The 23,206-nt window shown below is 43.5% G+C and overlaps 1 protein-coding gene across 2 annotated transcripts in view; it reads left to right on the forward strand.

Annotated features, from left to right (window-relative positions):
* ATP13A3 (ATPase 13A3) overlaps positions 1–23,206 on the forward strand; it is a 449,747-nt gene that overhangs the window by 167,522 nt on the left and 259,019 nt on the right. For both annotated transcript variants that reach the window (XM_082249624.1, XM_082249623.1), the window contains exon 9: positions 22,075–22,147. In XM_082249624.1, the coding sequence (XP_082105750.1) occupies positions 22,075–22,147 (73 nt within the window). The remainder of the gene's footprint in view (positions 1–22,074; positions 22,148–23,206) is intronic.

Raw genomic sequence — 23,206 nt, forward strand, 5'->3', positions numbered from 1 at the left:
GGATTTTCCCATTACCAGCTGGTGTCTTCTCCCTCTATAATCCACCAATAGGTCCAGACTTGGGGTCTCTCTGACTGCTCCATTTTGTGAGATTCTTTCCATCTTACAGCTTTCTCTTACGTCCTCTGACAGTCACAGCCCTTCACGAGTGGGCAATGGCGCTCTCTGCAGGAGTAAGCTAGGCAGTGAAGGGTTAATAAAAAAAATTTCACGCTGAGACACACCTCTAGGGGGCCGTCTCTCAGCCATTATCCTGACACAGTTAGCACTGTTCTCCAGTTTTCATGCTGCCTAGCGTCAGGAGTAGGTCTAGGTCTTCCCAACTGGGACCTATGTCTCAGTTCTTTAAAATTTTCTTTGAAAATAGTCTTTTATTTTCTCTTTCACTCACTATTGCTAGTTAGTCGGGATCCCTGGAGGACTGCAAGTGACAGCAGAGCTGGGTCTCACACTGGATAATCTAGATCCTTATGGAGTCGTAGGTCATTGGTGTGCCCAGGACTTGCAACGTCAGTGCCCTGAAAATGGGGACGAGACTGCGGAGATCCATCTTCGCCGGGATGTCTCAACTTCGGAAAGTGTGTTGTTCGCATCCCTTCCTGGCTGACGGCACCCTCACTCAGGGTGGGAGGTGTTCCGTATCGGAGCGGTGCCCGCTATCCATGGTATGGTGAGTGATGCTACCCCCGTTTCCCTGGGACAGTTGTCTGAAGGGTGTTATGTGGGCCCACTCCTGGGGGATGGCAGAAAAAGGTGGTCTCTGTGGTATCTCAAGGCCAGCCCCTGGGTTTTACACTACCGTGGCGCCGATTGCTCGGCCGCCATTTTGTGTGAGGGCAGGCTGTTTTGGCTTTTTTGTTTGGGCAGCAGCCATTTTGCGAGTGCTCCTTCCATTTGTTTCTATTAGGCACAATATTACTGTGGCTCAGGGAATGCATCGGCCTCTAGTGGGAGTAAGAGGACATGAGGTCACTTCCTTTTTTATTTCTCTTCACTGCAGCAGCGTCTGTGGAGGTCAGGACACTGTGGGGTGATTTTTGGCTGTTTTTTCGGGCATTTTCCTGCAAAACTGTACTTTGTGGCTATAGTTGTTGTTTTTAAGGGTTCTCCACCGGCGGTGCAGATTTGCAGTGTGGACCGCAGGAACCGCCGTTTGAAGGGCCATTGTCCCAAAATATTTTTTATTGCAAAATGGAGTTCCAGGATACCCCTGAATCCTCCTCCATGGCCTCCTTATCTGCTGCACTGGCGACTTTGGCGTCCAAGGTGGATCTGCTGATGTCTGAACGCACTAGTCCTAAAAGGCCGATGCCCTCTGTCTTCTGACTCAGAGCCTGAATTGGTTGCCACGGACAACGTCCCCCCTGGGGGGTCCCAGTCCTCTCATTCGGATGGGGAGGAGAAGGTGTTCTCCTCCTCTGCGGCGTGGGAACGCGCTGTAGTGGATGCACTCATTAGCTCCGTCAAGGAGACTTTTAATCTTGATGATGAGCCCACCCAGTCAGGTAAGCGGGTGTCCTTCGGGTCCCCAAAAGCCCAGAAGTTGGGTTAGGTTTTTCCTTGCCCCGAGCTGTTTCAGGAAACGGTGAACGATCAATGGCGTCACATTAAACATATGCTGGCGGTGCCTAGGCGGTTTCAATACAGTTTTCCCTTTGCAAATCCAGTTGACAATCGCTAGACGGTGTCACCAAAGGTGGACCACACTGTTTCTAGGTTGAATAAATTCACGTTGATGCCCATAGAGGACTCCCCGGTGTTCAAAGACCTGGCGAATAGGCACATGGAGACGCTTTCCCACCACATGTATTTGGTGGCGGGCTCCCTGCTCAAACCTGTTTTCGCTTCGGTGATGGTTTCTCAAGCGGTCACGGAATGGTCCAAGGTGCTTAGGCGCACATTGGTGGCGGAGTCGTTCTCTCCGACTGCCCTTGACCTGGTGGATCAGATGGCCCAGGCCCTGTTGTACCTATGTGATGCAGCCTTGGACGAGGCTCCTTTGGTCGCAAGGTTATCTGCGGTTGGGGTCACAATCTGCCACATTATTTGGCTAAAAAGCTGGTCGGCTGATCACGCTTTCAAGAAGACTGTGTTTGATGTCCCTTATGGGGGTAATCGACTTTTTGGGATACCTCAGATGGGTTGATCAAAGGTCTTACGGGTGGTAAGAGTACCATTTTGCCCCCAAGCCTCTAAAGGTAAATCACCCTGCACTTGGCGGGGTCCTTCTTTCAAAGCTCATTGTGGGTCCTTTCTGCCTCAGGGGCACAGGAAAAAGATAAAACCTTCAAGGTCTCAGGCGGTCACCAGAAGCCATGGTCTGGGAAGCCCTAGGCCGGTCAGTCTGGTGCGGCGGCCCAGTCTTCCTCCGCCTGAAGGAACACCCTCCCCTGTTTCAGGGGTAGGGGGGACGTCTGCGTTACTTTCAGGAACCCTGGTTGTCCCAAATCTGGGACAGGTGGGTTCACAAACTGATTCGTTCAGGATGCAAGATCGAATTTCGATCTCGACCTGCAGACAGGTTCTTTCCATCAAATCTCCGTCTGGCTCCCGATCGTTTTAACCACTTTACCACTAGAGCATTTTGCTGTCTTACGTCTGGGCCACTTTTTGCGATTCGGCGCTGTGCGACTTTAACTGACAATTTCGCGGTCATGCAACGCCGTACCCAAACGAAATTTACGTCCTTTTTTTCCCACAAACAGAGCTTTCTTTTGGTGGTATTTGATCACCTATGAGATTTTTACTTTTTGCGCTATAAACAAAAAAAGAGCGTTTATTTTGAAAAAAAAAAAACTATTTTTAACATTTTTTTATATGAAATTCCCCCCAAAAAAGATGTAAAAACCAATTTTTTTTAAATTTTTGGCCAATTTGTTTTCTGCTACCTATGTTTGGAAAAAAAAATCGCAATAAGCGTATTTTGATTGGTTTGCGCAAAAGTTATTGCGTTTACTAAGGGAAAGATTTCTGTCATTTTTGGTGTTTTTTTTTTAACGCGTAATGGCGGCGATCTGTGATTTTTTTTTTTTTTTTTTTTTTTTGCGGGACTGCGACATTGCGGCGGACAGATCGGACCCTTGACTGACATTTTGACACTTTTGGGGGTACCAGTGACATTACTGCAGTAATCAGTGCTATAAATATGCACTGTTACTGTAAAAATGACACTGGCAGGGAAGGGGTTAATTTTATTGGAGAGGGAGGGGTTAATGTATGCCTGGTGCTTACTGACGTGTGGGGGGGGGGAGGTGACTGAGTGAGCCAGGGACAGATCGGATGTCCAGCTATGCTGAACACTCCGATCTGTCACTCCCTGTCACTTAGGAGATCTGCCCGCTCTGTTTACACAGGCGGGCGGATCTCCAAACTGGATTCCCCGACGATCGGGGCAGAGCAGCGGCGATCGCCGCTGCTCCTCCCCCGGCCCGACTCCCGCTGTGAATGAAAACAGCGGGAGCGCGCCTCCGGCGGCGCGCGAGCGCCGCCTACAGGGGGAGGAGTCTGACGACGTAGGTCTACGTCGTCAGACGATAACGAGCCACTTTGCCGCAGTAGTACTACGGTACTCGGCGGTAAAGTGGTTAAAGATCTAAAGGGGGCGGTGCAAGATATTTTTGCCCAAGGCGTTAATTGTGCCAGTCCCTCAGCAGGACAGGTTTCGCGGGTTCTATTCAAACCTGTTCACAGTGCCCAGAAAACATGGAAAAGTGCATCCTATTCTGGACCTCAAGTCTCTGAACCGCTTCGTGCGTGTGCAAAAGTTCCGGATGGAATCCATCCGGTCGGTGGGGGCATCGTTGGGGATTTTCTGGCCTCCATCGACTTAGGGATGTGCAGATACGCATCCTTTATCTACAAAGGTCATCAGTGGTATCTCCGCTTAGCAGTGGCAGAGGAGCATTTTCATTTTGTGGCATTACCCTTCGGTCTTGCTTCCTCTCCCAGGGTATTCACCAAGGTTTTGACTCCGGTGCTGGCTTTGCTGTGCAAGAGGGGGGATTGTGGTCCGCGGTTATCTGGACGACCTCCTGTTGAGGTCGAGCTTGTGTGCTACTCTGGCGGATGATCTCACAGTCACAGTTAAGACGCTGCAGGAGTTCGGGTGGACCATCAACTTTCAGAAGTGACAGTGCAAATAAACCAGCGCAAAAAGGCTGTAACTGATAGTGAAAATAATAAATATATAATCAATGACTGAGTAAAGTGCATTCAAGATCATAAATAAGTAAAGTGTATGGTGCAACCTGTGCAATAATTTCAGTCATAAAATAATGCCAATAAAAAATATATAAAACTAAATGACAATAATAAATATATAGTGAAAAGTTCCACATAAAATTTTATATAAAGTCCCAAGAAAGTGCTTCAGCAAGTAGCCAGTTAAAGAAAGTCCTCAAAGTGCTTAAGTGCTGAGCGATCTGTGCAAAATCATGCCGGCACTGTGATGTGATATTGTGAATATCCACTCCCCTAGGATGTTCCACTTACCAGACGGATTGGACCCCTAGACAATACTGTGTAAGGGTCACTCAGGCTTAATCCAGTAAGGAACCCAGGCAATATCCTTTGAGGCTGATGTGGAATATGGTATGCTTCCAACGTGTAGATTCAGCAGGATACTAAAGCCATATGGGGAAGGAAAGGCTCACAATAGTGTAATACTGATAATGCCGTTTATTGGTAAAAAAAAAAGTAGTTATTCCACTCACATTTGGTAAGAGAAAAGCAGGCTTAGTTCGTCACTAACGGGTACTGCAGGTCATTCAGATTGCGGTGCGTTCGGGGCTGTGCTTGGTCCCGTCGTGCGTTCCACCGCTAGCGGAAGTGACGTTGCGGCAAGCGTAGCACCGGAAATTGCGTCAACTTTCAGAAGTCGACTGACCCCGTCAGTTCATCTCGTTACCTGGGGATGGTCCTGGACTCCGCTCAAGCGAAATTTTTTTCCCCCAGAGGAGAAACTTCGGACCCTGCAGGGCGGGATCAGGTCCCTCAGGGATGACGAGCTCTCCTCTCTGCGAGCCTGCATGCGGTCCCTGGGTCTGATGGTTTCGGCCTTCAAAGCCATCCCGTTTGCTCAGTTTCACACGAGAACTCTGCAATCAGATTCTTGCCAGGTGGGACAGAAGAACTCGGTCTCTTGACAAGAGGATATCTTTGAGCCTTCTCACAAGGATGGACCTTTCGTGGTGGATCATGTTGCCAACTCTGACACAAGGCAAGTCTTTTAGACCTCTACTGTGGACAGTGATGACCACGGATGCCAGCCTTTCGGGCTGGGGTGGAGTTCTGGACACGCTTTGTGCCCAGGGGACGTGGTCGGCGGAGGAATCCTCCTTACCAATAAACGTCTTGGAGCTCCGGGCAATCAAGCTCTGCTTGTTCCATTGGACGAATCGGCTACAGGGTCGCCTGGTTAATGTTCAGTCGGACAACGCCACGGCGGTGGATTACATCAATCAGCAAGGGGGCACTAAGAGTTAGGTAAAAGTCTATTAAGCGCTAACACAAAAAAATAAGCTGCCGGCACTAAATAACTGATAAACAGGTTAAAGAAAAAAATGTGTGAATAATATGTGCAGCGCTAAATATTGTGACATGAAATTGAACCATAATCCCAGAAAACAATACAAGTGATAAACAATATCAATAGATAATCAGTGACATATACAGGTCCCTCTCAAAAAATTAGCATATTGTGATAAAGTTCATTATTTTCTGTAATGTACTGATAAACATTAGACTTTCATATAGTTTAGATTCATTACACACAACTGAAGTAGTGCAAGCCTTTTATTGTTTTAATATTGATGATTTTGGCATACAGCTCATGAAAACCCAAAATTCCTATCTCAAAAAATTAGCATATTTCATCCGACCAATAAAAAAATGTGTTTTTAATACAAAAAAAGTCAACCTTCAAATAATTATGTTCAGTTATGCACTCAATACTTGGTCGGGAATCCTTTTGCAGAAATGACTGCTTCAATGCGGCGTGGCATGGAGGCAATCAGCCTGTGGCACTGCTGAAGTGTTATGGAGGCCCAGGATGCTTCGATAGCGGCCTTGAGCTCATCCAGAGTGTTGGGTCTTGTGTCTCTCAACTTTCTCTTCACAACATCCCACAGATTCTCTATGGGGTTCAGGTCAGGAGAGTTGGCAGGCCAATTGAGCACAGTAATACCATGGTCAGTAAACTAAACCATTTACCAGTGGTTTTGGCACTGTGAGCAGGTGCCAGGTCGTGCTGAAAAATTAGATCTTCATCTCCATAAAGCTTTTCAGCAGATGGAAGCATGAAGTGCTCCAAAATCTCCTGATAGCTAGCTGCATTGACCCTGCCCTTGATAAACACAGTGGACCAACACCAGCAGCTGACATGGCACCCCAGACCATCACTGACTGTGGGTACTTGACACTGGACTTCAGGCATAGAAACATAGAAACATAGAATGTGTCGGCAGATAAGAACCATTTGGCCCATCTAGTCTGCCCAATATATCTAAATCCTATGAATAGTCCCTGGCTCTATCTTATATGAAGGATAGCCTTATGCCTATGCCATGCATGCTTAAACTCCTTCACTGTATTTGCAGCTACCACTTCTGCAGGAAGGTTATTCCATGCATCCACTACTCTCTCAGTAAAGTAATACTTCCTCATATTACTTTTAAACCTTTGCCCCTCTAATTTAAAACTGTGTCCTCTTGTGGTAGTTTTTCTTCTTTTAAATATGCTCTCCTCCTTTACCGAGTTGATTCCCTTTATGTATTTAAAAGTTTCTATCATATCCCCTCTTTCTCTTCTTTCTTCCAAGCTATACATGTTAAGGTCCTTTTAACCTTTCCTGGTAAGTTTTTTTCCTGCAATCCATGTACTAGTTTAGTAGCTCTTCTCTGAACTCTCTCTAGAGTATCTATATCCTTCTGGAGATATGGCCTCCAGTACTGCGCACAATACTCCAAGTGAGGTCTCACCAGTGTTCTGTACAGCGGCATAAGCACTTCTCTCTTTCTACTGCTTGTACCTCTCCCTATACATCCAAGCATTCTGCTGGCATTTCGTGCTGCTCTATTACATTGTCTTCCCACCTTTAAGTCTTCTGAAATAATTACTCCTAAATCCCTTTCCTCAGATACTGAGGTCAGGACTGTGTCAAATATTCTATATTCTGCACTTGGGTTTTTATGCCCCAGGTGCATTATCTTGCACTTATCCACATTAAATTTCAGTTGCCAGAGTTCTGACCATTCTTCTAGTTTTCCTAAATCCTTTTCCATTTGGCGTTTCCCTGCAGGAACATCAACCCTGTTACATATCTTTGTGTCATCAGCAAAAAGACAAACCTTACCATCGAGGCCTTTTGCAATATCACTTATGAAGATATTAAACAAAATTGGTCCCAGTACAGATCCCTGAGGTATCCCACTGGTAACATGACCTTGTTCTGAATGTTCTCCATTGACTACAACCCTCTGTTGTCTGTCACTCAGCCACTGCCTAATCCACTCAACAATATGGGAGTCCATGCTCAATGACTGCAGTTTATTGATAAGTGTGGGACAGTGTCAAAAGCCTTACTAAAATCTAGATATGCAATGTCTACTGCACCTCCACCGTCTATTATTTTAGTCACCCAGTCAAAAAAATCTATAAGATTTGTTTGACATGATCTCCCTGTTTTTCATCTTGCAATCCATGGGATTTAAGATGTTCCACAATCCTATCCTTTAATAGGGTTTCCATTAATTTGCCTACTATTGATGTCAGACTCACTGGTCTATAGTTGCTCGATTCCTCCCTACTACCTTTCTTGTGAATGGGCACGACATTTGCCAATTTTCAATCTTCCGGGACGACTCCTGTTACTAATGATTGGTTAAATAAATCTGTTAATGGTTTTGCCAGCTCACCACTAAGCTCTTTTAATAGTTTTGGGTGTATCTCATCAGGACCCTGTGACTTATTTGTCTTCACTTTAGACAGCAATCTTAGAACGTCTTCCTCTGTAAAGACACATGCATCAAACGATTCATTAGTCATCCTTTCAAGTGGAGGTCCTTCTCCTTCTTTTTCTTCTGTAAAAACTGAACAGAAGTATTCATTAAGGCAGTCGGCTAGCCCTTTATTCGCTTCTACATACCTTCCGTCCTTTGTTTTTAATTTAGTTATTCCTTGTTTTAATTTCCTTTTTTCATTTATATATCTGAAGAATGTCTTATCCCCCTTTTTCATAGACTGAGCTAGTTTTTCTTCTGCCTGCGCTTTAGAAGTTCTTATAACTTGCTTGGTCTCTTTCTGCCTAATCTTGTAGATTTCCTTATCTTCATTGCTCTGGGTTTTTTTATAATTACAAAATGCTAGCTTTTTATTTTTAATGATTTGGGCCACTTCTGCTGAGTACCACAGTGGTCTCTTCCTTTTTTTGCTTTTACTGACAAGTCTAATGCAATTTTCTGTTGCCTTCAATAATGCACCTTTTAAGTAGTCCCATTTCTCCTGGACTCCATGTAATCCGTACCAGTCTGATAAGGACTCATTTATGACTAATTTCATTTTTGAAAAGTCTGTTTTTCTAAAATCTAAAACTTTTGTTTTTGTGTGGGGTGACTCTTTCACAGTTCTTATATTAAACCACACTGACTGGTGATCACTGGATCCCAAGGTTTCGACCTACAATGACATCATATACCGAATCCCCATTTGTGAATACCAGATCCAAAATGGCCTCCCTCCGGGATGGCTCCTCAACCACTTGTTGCAGAGACAACCCCAGTAGGGATTTTGGCATTTCCCTCTCCCCAGTCTTCCTCCAGACTCTGGCACCTTGATTTCCGAATGACATGCAAAATTAGCTTTCATCCGAAAAAAGTACTTTGGACCACTGAGCAACAGTCCAGTGCTTCTTCTCTGTAGCCCAGGTCAGGCACTTCTGCCGCTTTTTCTGGTTCAAAAGTGGCTTGACCTGGGGAATGCGGCACCTGTAGCCCATTTCCTGCACACGCCTGTACACGGTGGCTCTAGATGTTTCTACTCCAGACTCAGTCCACTGCTTCCGCAGGTCCCCCAAGGTCTGGAATCGGTCCTTCTCCACAATCTTCCTCAGGGTCCGGTCACCTCTTCTCGTTGTGCAGCGTTTTCTGCCACACTTTTTCCTTCCCACAGACTTCCCACTGAGGTGCCTTGATACAGCACTCTGGGAACAGCCTATTCATTCAGAAATTTCTTTGTGTCTTACCCTCTTGCTTGAGGGTGTCAATGATGGCCTTCTGGACAGCAGTCAGGTCGGCAGTCTTACCCATGATTGCGATTTTGAGTAATGAACCAGGCTGGGAGTTTTTAAAAGCCTCAGGAATCTTTTGCAGGTGTTTAGAGTTAATTAGTTGATTCAGATGATTAGGTTAATAGCTCGTTTAGAGAACCTTTTCATGATATGCTAATTTTTTGAGATAGGAATTTTGGGTTTTCATGAACTGTATGCCAAAATCATCAATATTAAAACAATAAAAGGCTTGCACTACTTCAGTTGTGTGTAATGAATCTAAATTATATGAAAGTCTAATGTTTATCAGTACATTACAAAAAATAATGAACTTTATCACAATATGCTAATTTTTTGAGAGAGACCTGTATAATGAAATCAATAAAGTCCAATATGGAATGATGAAAAAGTATAAAGGGTAAATTATAGTCCCAAAACGTGAAAAATCCTGATGCCAGGAAAGATTGCAAGAAAGGTGAAATAAATCCCGTCACCAGATGAATATGGGAAATGGGCGCTCACCAGATGCTGTGGGCCTGTACTATCATACGACGAACAGACCAAACAGGCTTTTGAAATAATCCATATTCCTCCTTAGAATGACCAGAGATGTAGTTCCAGGCTCATAGGGGAGGGAAGGAGCTGAATTTCCCTCATACACCAGACTGCATGGAAGCCAAGAAGAAAAGTGCACATAGCGTAAAACTGCTAACAAACTTTTATTAAAAAAAGCAGAAATTGCACTTGCAAACATCCGATGGTTACAGGCAATATACACATGAGGCAAGGAAGTCTAATGAAGGCTCCTGACACATTTCGTCCTACTGGACATTATCAAAGGTTATTGCTCCGGAGTGTCTATGCACCTTTACATACTAGGAATTGCACAGTTTATTTTTCAGGAGAAATGTAAGACAAAATGTACATTTTTCAGGGTACTGCTTCCAAATATTCCTTATGGCATAGCACATCTTCAATTTGAGTTGAGGGCCATTTTAACCACTTGACTTAGGCTGTTTAAAATGTCCTGAAATTGAAGTGGTTTGGTATTCATATTTTTTTCTCCGCTAGCGAACGGCTATTTAAAAGTGGTCCAGTCACTTTTACAGTACTGAGAAGGGCAGAATGTACCCCCGCTTAGCCTCCCACAGTGGTTTCCAGGTTCTCATTCCTCTGGGGAGCCTGGGACTGCTGAAAAATGCCTCATCCATTAAGCAGAATTGAAACATGCAATTGTGGAACATCCATTCCTTGATTCCCCCCTCTGTGAGTAATGAAGCCAGAAGCGGCAATGTTTTCTTCACTTCTGGTTTTAGAGCTATCATGCCTCAGCTACTGTAGCCAGGGAAGCAACTAATCAAGCACAATCTATGCTTGATTAGCTGTAGAGGAGACATAGGAGGTTTAATAAATCCAGGATCTCTCCATAAAGAACTTTTCACGTGCACACTCTCGTTAGTGGGCTTGTGATAGCAATAAAGTTAAATTTTAAAAAAAATTGAAGTATTTAGAAAAAAATTATACTTGTTTTATTATAAAAAAAAAAAAACAAACTTTTGAAGCACCCCCCTGCGGCATGCGAATGTTAACATGCGCATAGGGCCTGCACATGTATGCTACGATTGCACCACACGTGAGCTATCGACGTAAATGTCGGATTGAGAGCAATGATTTTGGCACCATAATTTACATTTATCTCTAAAATGATCACCTGTAAAGGCTCTTAAAGCGTCGCCTATGGAAAAAATTTTAGGTACCGTAATTTTTCCCCATTTTCACGGACGCTCGCCTGTGTTGACATATTTGGCATTTATTTACTCAAAACAACCCCATCTTTTATGTTTTATTAAAAAAATTGGGTGTTGTGTTTGTGTGCACTAATATTTAGTGTATTTTGTCCTGAAAATATACGTTTGATAACAACTGAGCAAATATTGTGTGACATAAACACTTGCAACTGCCATTATTTTATTCTACAGGGCCTCAGCGTTCTGAAAATGTTTGGGTAATGTTTAAAGTAATTTGGCTTTGTGTGTAATAAATCAAAACACTTTGGATTTCCCCTCATATTCTCTCACTAACAGTGGGGACCAGCACATATAGATTGGTGAATTTCCCTAAGCGGGTCTAAAATGGTCTATAGATGAATCAAAATTTCGCTCTACCTATGGCTATTCCCACTCGAGAGAAGTCAATCCACTGATAGGCTTCTTCTGAAGAGTAATGTTGCAAAATTTTCATTTCATTACTTAGCAGTGGAATAACTATCTTACAGGATGTCTCCGATTTACAAACCGACCTCAATGCACTGTTTCATTGGGCAACTATGTGGCAAATGTGATTTAATGTAAAGTTATGCACTTGGAGGCTAAGAATGTGCATGCAGCATACATACTAGTGGGAGCACATTGGGGGGAATCCATAGTGGAGAAGGATCTGGGTATTCTGGTAGATTGTAAGCTTAAAAATAGCATGCAATGCCAAGCTGCAGTTTCCAAAGCAAGTAAAGTCTTTTCTTGTATTGAGAGGTATGGACTCCAGAGAGAGATGTATATAATTTTGCCCCTGTAGAAATCATTAGTAAGACCTCATCTGGAATATGCAGTTCAGTTTTGGGCACCAGTTCTCAAAAAGGATATCGAGGAACTGGAGGAAGGGCAGAGAAGGGCAACCAAACTTGCTATGAGGCATGGAGGAGCTCCGCTATGAGGAAAGATTAGAGAAACTGAATTTATTCTCTCTTGAGAAGAGATTAAGGGGGATATGATCAACATGTATAAATACATAAGGAGTCCATATACAGGCGGTCTCTGGGTTACAAACAAGATAGGGTCTGTAGGTTTGTTCTTAAGTCAAATTTGTAAGTGGGAACAGGTAAATTTTTTAGGTTTAGCTCCAGCCAAAAGAATATTTTTTTTAGTTTTTTGGATAGCATAGGGAAGGGTTAACACCCCTGTATGATTTGTTTTCCTGTCTGTGCCCCTGTTCAGAAGATTTCACCTCACTTTCTGTCCCTATGACTACTGGATTTAGAAAATTTTGGGTTGTTGTGGATCCAAGGATTGGTGATGAAGCTTCAGTGGAGACACCTTTTTCCCATGAGAACTCTTACAGGAGTGAATTTCCCTTCCTAGGGGTAGATTTCTCCTCACTTTCTGTTGTCGCCCTCCGTTTGTAAGTAGGAGTCCTTTGTAAGTCGGATGTTTTAACCCAGGGCCCGCCTGTAGTGAAATTGGTGTTGTTATTTACTTTAAAGTCATCACGGAGGACAAGGGGGCACTCTTTAAGCCTAGAGGAAAAGAGATTGCGTCTCCAAATATGGAAAGGTTTCTTCACAGTAAGAGCTGTGAAAATGTGGAATAGACTCCCCTCCAGAGGTGGTTCTGGCCAGCTCAGTAAATTGCTTTAAAAAGGCCTGGATTGTTTTTTTTTTGGTATACATAATATAACTGGGTACTAACTTGTATAGTAAAAGTTGATCCAGGGAATATCTGATTGCCTCTTGGGGGATCAGGAAGGAATTTTGTTCCCCTGCTGTAGCAAATTGGATCATGCTTTGCTGGGGTTTTTTTTGCCTTGCTCTGGATCAACTGCGGGTATAGGATTGTATGGTTGGGTTTTCGATAATGTTTTTTTTTTTTTTTTTTTAACCAGATGGACTTATGTATTCTTCAACCTATAGGATTGTGTATATGGGATTGTAAGTTTTTTGTCTTTTTTTTTTTTTTTTCTTTCTTTCTATTGGTTGAGCTAGATGGACTTTTGCCTTTTTTTAACCTCACTATGTAACTATATTTAATCCATGCATGCAGCTAATCAGCTTCAGCGCTGAGCAGTGTGTTCTGACAGTGGAAAGGTCTCTGCTATCACAAAACAATAACAGTGGATTGGATTTCTCTAGCCGCTTCACATGTGAGGATGGGGAAACCAGTGTTTTTTTTATTTTAGGGCTGTTGAGCAATGTAGCAGCACAAAACTGAGATTCTTGCTGCAGCTCTCGTTGGTTAGGCGTGGCCGCCGCCAGCGTTCACTATAATGACAGGTCACTGGCAGCCGCAGCTATTAGCGGCTGTCTGCACAGCCAAAGATTACTGCGGTGAACACTGCTGGATGCAGTCTTGATCTCTAAAGTGAATTTAGCCTTAAAGGATAAGTTCCCTGGTAACTCATTCAGCGGCCTCCCCTTCAGCCCTGATTCCCCTCCTCTTCCCTGTGACAGCAGGCAGGAGATCCTCTTTCTGCACCCACTGTCATATTTTGAAAATGGTGCGACTTAGTAGAGATGATCTTTGTACAGGTTCGTTTTCAAAGCTGGAATAGAGAAAACCCCACTATGTTTGGGTTTTATTCACACAGCGTGCCTAAAAATTAGTTAAAAAATATTTCTTAACTTTTTTTTTAGATGTTTCTTAGGAGGAGGTGTCATGGCGGACTGAGGTTTAATTGAACAATGTTGAGTGAGCCTGTTACCTGTGCTCATTACCGAACAATGCAAGAAGCCCAGCCTCTATACTGAAGTTGGCAACTCGTCGATCGCGGGCTACCAGTCTACCGCTGACAGGTAGACTGCGAAAATTTCCCACTGTTGCCGACTCGGTCCTTGCTCCAGAGCTGGACATGCTCATGCCCACCAAATCCCATGCTGCAGAGGCAGTCCCTGCCCCTTGTATACATGCTCCTGTGGGGCAGGGAAAGCCTCAGGAATAGCTTGGGCAGGTTCAGGCTCTTCTCCGAACACACCTGAGTGCTTCGTATGGATATAGCGTGCCCATCGCCAACATCCCTCCTCCCTGATTCAAGGATACCATGTGGGAAGGTGAGAGAGAATTTCCAGCAGGGATCAGCGCCACTGCACCACTCTGCATTAAAAAGGAATGTGCCCTCCTGGCACTCCAGCCCTCCTTACCTGACACCCCAGCCCTCCTGATGTCCCAGCATCATGACCTACTTATACCCAGTCCTCCTGACACCACAGTAACATTATCTTCTGACTCCCCAATACGTTCCCCTCAGATCCCCCCAATACTATATCCTCTTATCCCACCAGTGCCATGCCTTCTTGAGAACCCCACTCCTTATCCCCCAGTACCGTGCTAGCCTGACCCCTCCCCCCCCCCCCGGTACTGTGCTCATCTGGCCCCCATACTCGCATGACCCCGCCACCCGCCCCCCCACCCCCAATACCGTGCTCACCTGAAACCCCCGCCCCCCTTGAACTGTGTCCTCCTGATGCCCTACCTGCTACCCACCTCTGGACACCGCCCTACAAACTACCTGCGCTGACCAAATTGAGAATGAAAGTAAATGCCGAGTTTCTTACTGTAGCTAACTTTTAAGGTAGGCTAAGTTTATATTTTTACAGTAACATTAGTTTTAGTAGATTTTTCTAGGTTTTTTAACGCTGTCTTTACTTTTTATTGGGAGCTTGCTAATTAACCACTTTAAGACCGGAAGGATTTGCCCCCTTCCTGACCAGGCCCTATTTTGCGATTCGGCAATGCATTACTTTAATGGACAATTGCATGGTCGTGCGACACTGTACCTAAATAAATTTGTCCTTTTTTCCCCACAAATAGAGCTTTTTTTTGGTGGCATTTGATCACCCGTGCAATTTTTATGTTTTGCGCTATAAACAGAGCGACTATTTTGAAATAAATATATATATATATATATATATATATATATACATACACACACAGTTGTGTTCAAAATTATTCAACCCCCAATGCTGTAAAGGGTTTTAGGGAATTTATTGTACATTTGTAATTGTATTCAGAATGAAATCCTACAAGGACTTCTTAAAGAACCATATGCAACTAAAATGACATCAATTGGTTTTGTAATACAGTAGTAAATGTTTCTTTTGTGAATTCTTCATTGACACAATTATTCAACCCCTAAGACTACCACTCTAAAGAACAGAGGTTCATTGAAGTGTTTTCAATCAGGTATTGAAAACACCTGTGGATGTCAGGGAACGGCAATAAAGCCTAATAAGCACCAATTAGGCAGCTTTAAAATGACTGTGATACTCAGCTCCTTCTAGACATTTACTGGTGTGGTTACAAACATGAAGTCAAGAGAATGGTCCAGGAAGACAAGAGAAGAGATGATTACTCTTCACAGGAAGGGCAATGGCTATAAGAAGATTGCAAAGATGTTAAACATACCAAGAGACACCATAGGAAGCATCATTCGCAAATTCAAGGCAAAGGGCACTGTTGAAACGCTACCTGGTCGTGGCAGAAAGAAGATGCTGACTTTGACTGCTGTGCGCTACCTGAAGCGTAGAGTGGAGAAAAGTCCCCGTGTGACTGCTGAGGAACTGAGAAAAGATTTTTCAGATGTGGGTACTGAAGTTTCTGATCAGACAATACGGCGCACACTGCGTAATGAAGGCCTCCATGCCAGAACTCCCAGGCGCACCCCCTTGCTGTCTCCAAAGAATAAGAAGAGTTGACTGCAGTATGCCAAAAGTCATGTGGACAAACCACAGAAGTTTTGGGATAGTGTTCTGTGGACTGATGAAACAAAATTAGAACTGTTTGGGCCCATGGATCAACGCTATGTTTGGAGGAGGCCTATGAAGAAAAGAACACCTTGCCTACTGTGAAGCATGGCGGGGGGTCAATCATGCTTTGGGGCTGTTTTGCTTCTGCAGGTACAGGGAAGCTTCAGCGTGTGCAAGGTACCATGAATTCTCTTCGGTACCAGGAGATATTGGATGACAATGTGATGCAGTCCGTCACAAACCTGAGGCTTGGGAGACGTTGGACCTTTCAACAGGACAATGATCCCAAGCATACCTCCAAGTCCACTAGAGCATGGTTGCAGATTAAAGGCTGGAACATTTTGGAGTGGCCATCGCAGTCACCAGACTTAAATCTGATTGAGAACCTCTGGTGGGACTTAAAGAAAGCAGTTGCAGTGCACAAGCCTAAGAATGTGACTGAACTGGAGGCTTTTGCCCATGACGAATGGGCGAAGATACCCGTAGATCACTGCAAGACACTTGCGTCAACCTATGGTTCACGTTTAAAAGCTGTTATAACTGTAAAAGGATGCTGTACTAAGTACTAAGATTGAATGTCACTTGGGGGTTGAATAAAATTGATAATGATGTGAGCACAGAAAAGACATTTGTGGTTATTTCATTATAAATGTTATGTTATATTTGTCTGACCTACATGTGCCTCTGATTTAATTGTAAGCAGGATGACTGAATGATCAAAATCAATGTCAAACTGGCCAAAACAATCAATTTCAGTGGGGGTTAAATAATTTTGAACACAACTGTGTATGTATGTGTATGTGTGTATATATACATATATATATATATATATATATATATATATATATATATATATATATATATACACAGTGGGTACGGAAAGTATTCAGACCCCCTTAAATTTTTCACTCTTTGTTATATTGCAGCCATTTGCTAAAATCATTTAAGTTCATTCTTCTTCCTCATCAATGTACACACAGCTCCCCATATTGACGGAAAAACACAGAATTGTTGACATTGTTGCAGATTTATTAAAAAAGAAAAACTGAAATATCACATGGTCCTAAGTATTCAGACCCTTTGCTGTGACACTCATATATTTAACTTAGGTGCTTTCCATTTCTTCTGATCATCCTTGAGATGGTTCTACACCTTCATTTGAGTCCAGCTGTGTTTGATTATACTGATTGGACTTGATTAGGAAAGCCACACACCTGTCTATATAAGACCTTCCAGATCACAATGCATGTCAGAGCAAATGAGAATCATGAGGTCAAAGGAACTGCCTGAAGAGCTCAGAGACAGAATTGTGGCAAGGCACAGATCTGGCCAAGGTTACAAAAAGATTGCTGCTGCACTTAAGGTTCCTAAGAGCACAGTGGCCTCCATAATCCTCAAATGGAAGACGTTTGGGACGACCAGAACCCTTCCTAGAGCTGGCCGTCCAGGCAAACTGAGCTATCGGGGGAGAAGAGCCTTGGTGAGAGAGGTAAAGAAGAACCCAAAGATCACTGTGGCTGAGCTCCAGAGATGCAGTCAGGAGATGGGAGAAAGTTGTAGAAAGTCAACCATCACTGCAGCCCTCCACCAGTCGGGGCTTTATGGCAGAGTGGCCCGACGGAAGCCTCTCCTCAGTGTAAGACACATGAAAGCCCACATGGAGTTTGCTAAAAAACACCTGAAGGACTCCAAGATGGTGAGAAATAAGATTCTCTGGTCTGATGAGACCAAAATAGAACTTTTTGGCCTTAATTCTAAGCGGTATGTGTGGAGAAAACCAGGCACTGCTCATCACCTGTCCAATACAGTCCCAACAGTGAAGCATGGTGGTGGCAGCATCATGCTGTGGGGGTGTTTTTCAGCTGCAGGGACAGGACGACTGGTTGCAATCGAGGGAAAGATGAATGCGGCCAAGTACAGGTTTATCCTGGACAAAAACCTTCTCCAGAGTGCTCTGGACCTCAGACTGGGCCGAAGGTTTACCTTCCAACAAGACAATGACCCTAAGCACACAGCTAAAATAACGGAGTGGCTTCACAACAACTCTGTGACTGTTCTTGAATGGCCCAGCCAGAGCCCTGACTTAAACCCAATTGAGCATCTCTGGAGAGACCTAAAAATGGCTGTCCACCAACGTTTACCATCCAACCTGACAGAACTGGAGAGGATCTGCAAGGAGGAATGGCAGAGGATCCCCAAATCCAGGTGTGAAAGACTTGTTGCATCTTTCCCAAAAAGACTCCTGGCTGTATTAGATCAAAAGGGGGCTTCTACTAAATACTGTGCAAAGGGTCTGAATACTTAGGACCATGTGATATTTCAGTTTTTCTTTTTTAATAAATCTGCAACAATGTCAACAATTCTGTGTGTTTCTGTCAGTATGGGGTGCTATGTGTACATTCATGAGGTAGAAGAATGAACTTAAATGATTTTAGCAAATGGCTGCAATATAACAAAGAGTGAAAAATTTAAGGGGGTCTGAATACTTTCCGTACCCACTGTGTGTATATATGTGTACATATATTTATTTTTTCTTCACATTCTGCTATATGACATTCTCAAAAAAATAAAAAAAATGTTAAAATCTAATTTCTTTAACATTTTAGGCCAATTTGTTTTCTGCTACATATTTTTGGTAAAAAAAAAATTGCAATAAGCGTATTTTGGTTTTGTTCAAAAGTTGTCTACTAACTACGGGAAAGATTTGTCATTTATATTTTTTATTTACTTTCTTTACTAGTAATGACGGCGATCTGCGATTTTTTTTTTTCGGGATTGCGGCAGACAGAGCGGACCCCTAGCTGACATTTACGCACTGTTACTGTAATAATGCCATTGGCAGGGAAGGGGTTAACCCTGTGGGTGATTAAGGGGTTAAATGTGAGCCTAGGGGAGTGATTCTAACTGTGTGGGGGGGGCGTGGCTTCTGAAATGATCATAGAGGCATGTGATCCTATATAGAAGGATCACATGGGCTCTATGATCATTCCAGGGAGAAGAATGGTCAGCTGTGTTTACAACAGCTGACCATTCTTCTCTCTCAGCCCAATTTGAACTGCCTGCCCCGGGCATCGCTTCCCCGCTGCCGAGTGGGGGCGGGAGCTTGACGCCGGCGGCGCACGCTCGCCCCCTAGCTTCCCGCATGCGACCATCGTAGGTTTACGCAGGAAATTCACCCTGCCACAATAAAAAGGCGGCGGGTGGTCGGGAAGCGGTTAATGTCCCTTAAAAAAAAAAAGGGGGGGGGTTGGGGTGCTGCACACCAGAGATCTTTAATCTCTTCAATGTTGTCCAGGTAGATCTCATCTCTCAAAGGTTGCCTACTCCTGCTCTATACCCTTAACTCTTTGTTAGGACAGTTTTCAAATCTCGTTAAAATTGATCTGCCTGCACAGTGCAGACAGGGTTTATTATGGCAAACACAACTGTCCACCTTCCTCATAAACAAATAGAGCTATGATTTTTTTTTTTTTCTTGCTGAAGGGTCCAAAATTGAGAATCTAAAAATGTAACATCCATTTTTAAAACTAGGGATGCACCGAAATTTCGGCCACCGAAATTATCGGCCGAAAATGATCTCATTTCGGCCGATAATGGGTTAACATTGCCGAAAATAATGGCCGCCGTGGAGGAGGAGGAGGGCGCAGCGCAGGGCAGGCTTTAAAAGTCCCGCCTCTGGCCGGCCGTCCGCCTCTCAATGACGTCCCTACTACTCTGTGCATTAGTGAATGGACATACCAGGCGGGAGGGCGGGGCGAGCGGCCGCTATAGATATTACTATGTGATCCATCCCTGTGCATCCCTGTAAGCCTGTCAACTATGTGTGAATGAGAACAGAACAGAACTGACCTGACACCGGGCGGGGGGAGCGGCCGCTATTAGCTGTAACTATGTGAGCGTTTCACTTCCCTGACAGGCATGTATCTCCGCTGACAAGGAAGTGAAGCGCTCACATAGTTACAGCTAATAGCGGCCGCTCCCCCCGCCCGGTGTCAGGTCAGTTCTGTTCTGTTCTCATTCACACATAGTTGACAGGCTTACAGGGATGCACAGGGATGGATCACATAGTAATATCTATAGCGGCCGCTCGCCCCGCCCCCCCGCCCGGTGTTAGGTCAGTTCTGTTCTCATTCACACATAGTTGACACTGACAGGCTGACAGGGATGCACAGGGAAGGATCACATAGTAATATCTATAGCGGCCGCTCGCCCCGCCCTCCCGCCTGGTATGTCCATTCACTAATGCACAGAGTAGTAGGGACGTCATTGAGAGGCGGTGTCCCCGGCCAGAGGCGGGACTTTTGAATGAAGGACACCCGAGGAGGGGTAGCTGAGGCAGTGGGGGGGGGGGGAGCTGAGGCAGCTTACCAATGATATTTGTATTATGAAGCATGAGGGGTTAATGTATTGTCACTGCTGGTCACTCATCTATTAGTGACTGACCAGTGGCAGGTAATTAACCCCTTTGTGCTGCATTAGTGCAACCAGTATCAGTGCAACCAGTGTTAATTAACACTGATACTGGTTGCACTAATGCAGCACAAAGGGGTTAATTACCTGCCACTGGTCAGTCACTAATAGATGAGTGACCAGCAGTGGCAATACATTAACCCCTCATGCTTCATAATACAAATACCATTGGTAATTAAATTAACCTCTTGCCAACCCGTCACAGTACATATACTGTGACAGGGTGGCAGCGACAGGTGTACGCCTGCCTGTTTTTGGTGTATGCACCTGTTCTATCCATTTTAAATTTTTTTGGGGGAAAAAGTCATTTTCGGTTTCGGTTTTCGGCCAAGGGCATCCTGCATTTTTGGTTTCGGCCCAAAATTTTCATTTCGGTGCATCCCTATTTAAAACCTTTTTTTTTAAGCACTTTTAAACCCAAAAGCTAGCATTTCTTGTATTGCAGCTTACTATTTCTTAGATGTGAGAGCAGTATTAGTATTTATAGGCTTTCTTCTATTTTCATCTGGCTCTTTCAGATGTATACAGTTAAAGGGATGAGACAAACCATTTCCAACTGGCGGGGGGGGTGCTTACAGTGATCAATTTTAGTTATGTAAAACCTTTATCCCAAAAGCAGCAAAACTGTTGCTGGAACTGATTATAAAGTACAGTATTAGCTGCAGTGCTTCACTTTTTTGTATTAAAATCTGCTAGTATATTTAACACTCCCCCAACTGACAGTACTGCGGTTCAAAGATGCCCCCTGTGCTCATTCATCCAGAGTGGGAGCACTTTAATACAATAGGTGTGTTACCGGCAAATATAGGAGAAAAAGCCTAAAGAAAGGAAAGCGAATGCCAATAGTACCATATCTAATGATAAGTAAGCTGCAATATAATACATTTTTGGTTTAATACCGCTTTTGGTTATGCTATGTGAATGGGGACATGTAAGAAAATGTAAAGTAGTTGTGATCCCAATTTGGCTGCAAAAGTGAAAATACACTTTGAGTAGGGCTGCACGATTAATCGTATGAAAATCGCGATCTCGATTCACCCCCCCTGACGATCTAAACCGAACATATGCTCGATTCTTTGTGAGGAAGCAGAGAGAACAGCTGTGGGGAAAAAAAAAAAAAAAAAAGCCTCCTGCAAACAAATGCCTATCAGCATTAAGTCTCCCAGTAACTATAAACAAAATGATTACATTGTATCTTTTCCTTCCCTCTGCCAGGGAGAAAGGAAGTTTAACCTCTTAAAGACTAGACCTTTTTCTGACACTTGTTGCTTGCAAGTTAAAATCATTTTTTTTTGCTAGAAAAGTACTTAGAACCCCCAAACATTTTATACATTTTTTTAGCAGAGACCCTACAGAATAAAATGGCGATTGTTGTAATATTTTTTGTCACACTGTATTTGCGCAGCAGTCTTTCAAACGCAATTAATAGACTTTAATGAATAAAAAAAAAAAAACGTAACCGTAAAGTTATCCCAATTTTTTTTTGTTACACAGAGAATCGTGATCTTTATTCCAAGCTAAAAAATCGTGATTCTCATTTTGGCCAGAATCGTGCAGCTCTAACTTTGAGGTGTGCATGTTTCAGACATCTATTAAAAGAGCATACCCACTTGGATATTACAAGCGTAGAAAGCATTTCCTAAAAGCTCCTCCAAAACTGGAGTAATCTGACGAATCTCAGAAGACCTATAGTTGGTTAATTTTAATTATTGGCTTTTGTAAAACATTAAATGAATTCCTTGTTCGATTGTTTGGCTTGATAATCTTTACTCATGCTAAAATGTGGGTAGATAATACTGACTTGTTCATGCTAATACCTTTGTTTTCACAGCAATATACAATGTTACATGATATGGTTGCGGCTCACAGTATTGTCAGAGTTTCCGTGTGCCGTGCAAACGAAGGTAAATAAATAAATTGTGATCTATTATATGTCATGGCGTGTGGTGTGAGAGCTGGGAACACTAGTAATTTAAAGAAATCTCCCATGATTCTGTTTATACATTGTTTAGAACAATCTTACTAAAGTATAGTGTCTAGTAGGTGTGGATAACTACAGTATATCCTGCTCTAAAAGGGAATCTGATTAATTGGTGTGAACCATAAGCTTGCTTCCATTGTTCTCTACACTAGCATTTCAGATTTATCCCCTATTTGCACTGAATGCAGCTTTGAAATTGTGCGACTTCACTTGAATTCACACAATTTTAAAGCCGCATGTTAGTGCCACTTCAGGTGCAACTTGGCTTACATCATCACCAAACGTAGTGCAGGAACTACTTTCAGATCAATCGACTTGTGTATAACCTGCCTGTCAGTTTTTTCCCTAAACAGTCACTATGTTAACTATGTTGACTATAGCCGTCAACACTGATTATTGTATTCTGCTGGTGAGGAATATAAAAATAAAGCAGTTGATTCCCCCGTCCACACTTTTAATGGGTATGGGTGAATTGGCTTTGGTCCTTCAGCCCCTAGTTTTAAGTAACCTTCAAAGTGCCCAGGCTCAAAGGATAGGTTCAACTTTATATTAAAAAATGTATAAAAAAAATATGCATTTATTTTTTTTGTTAGGCGCCTATAAAGCATTAAAGTTCAGCAAACTCTCTCTGTATAGCTGTCTGCCCATACCTCGGATACCAGCAGGCAGTTACACTCTTGACAGGAAGACTCTGTGAACTACTAGAGCGTTCAACAGCACACTGGTAGTTAATTGAGAACTACAAGCCTAAAACCACAAAGGATGTCGGTACTTGTATTTTCCACATTCACAGAACACTGTCAATGAATGATATTTTGTTTAGATTGTGACCGTGAGCAGGGAGAAAAGATGGGTGTAACCTGTTACAAAAGGTGAACTTCTCCTTTAATGCAGTAGTCTGTCTCTCTGCTGCTTATTTAGTGGTAGCAGAAGAGACCATTTTATTCGACAAAGCCGTCATTCTGCTACAATGTCTTTAGTC

Source organism: Pelophylax lessonae (assembly GCF_965119305.1).
Source record: "Pelophylax lessonae genome assembly, chromosome: 3".
In the NCBI taxonomy this organism is placed as follows: domain Eukaryota; kingdom Metazoa; phylum Chordata; class Amphibia; order Anura; family Ranidae; genus Pelophylax; species Pelophylax lessonae.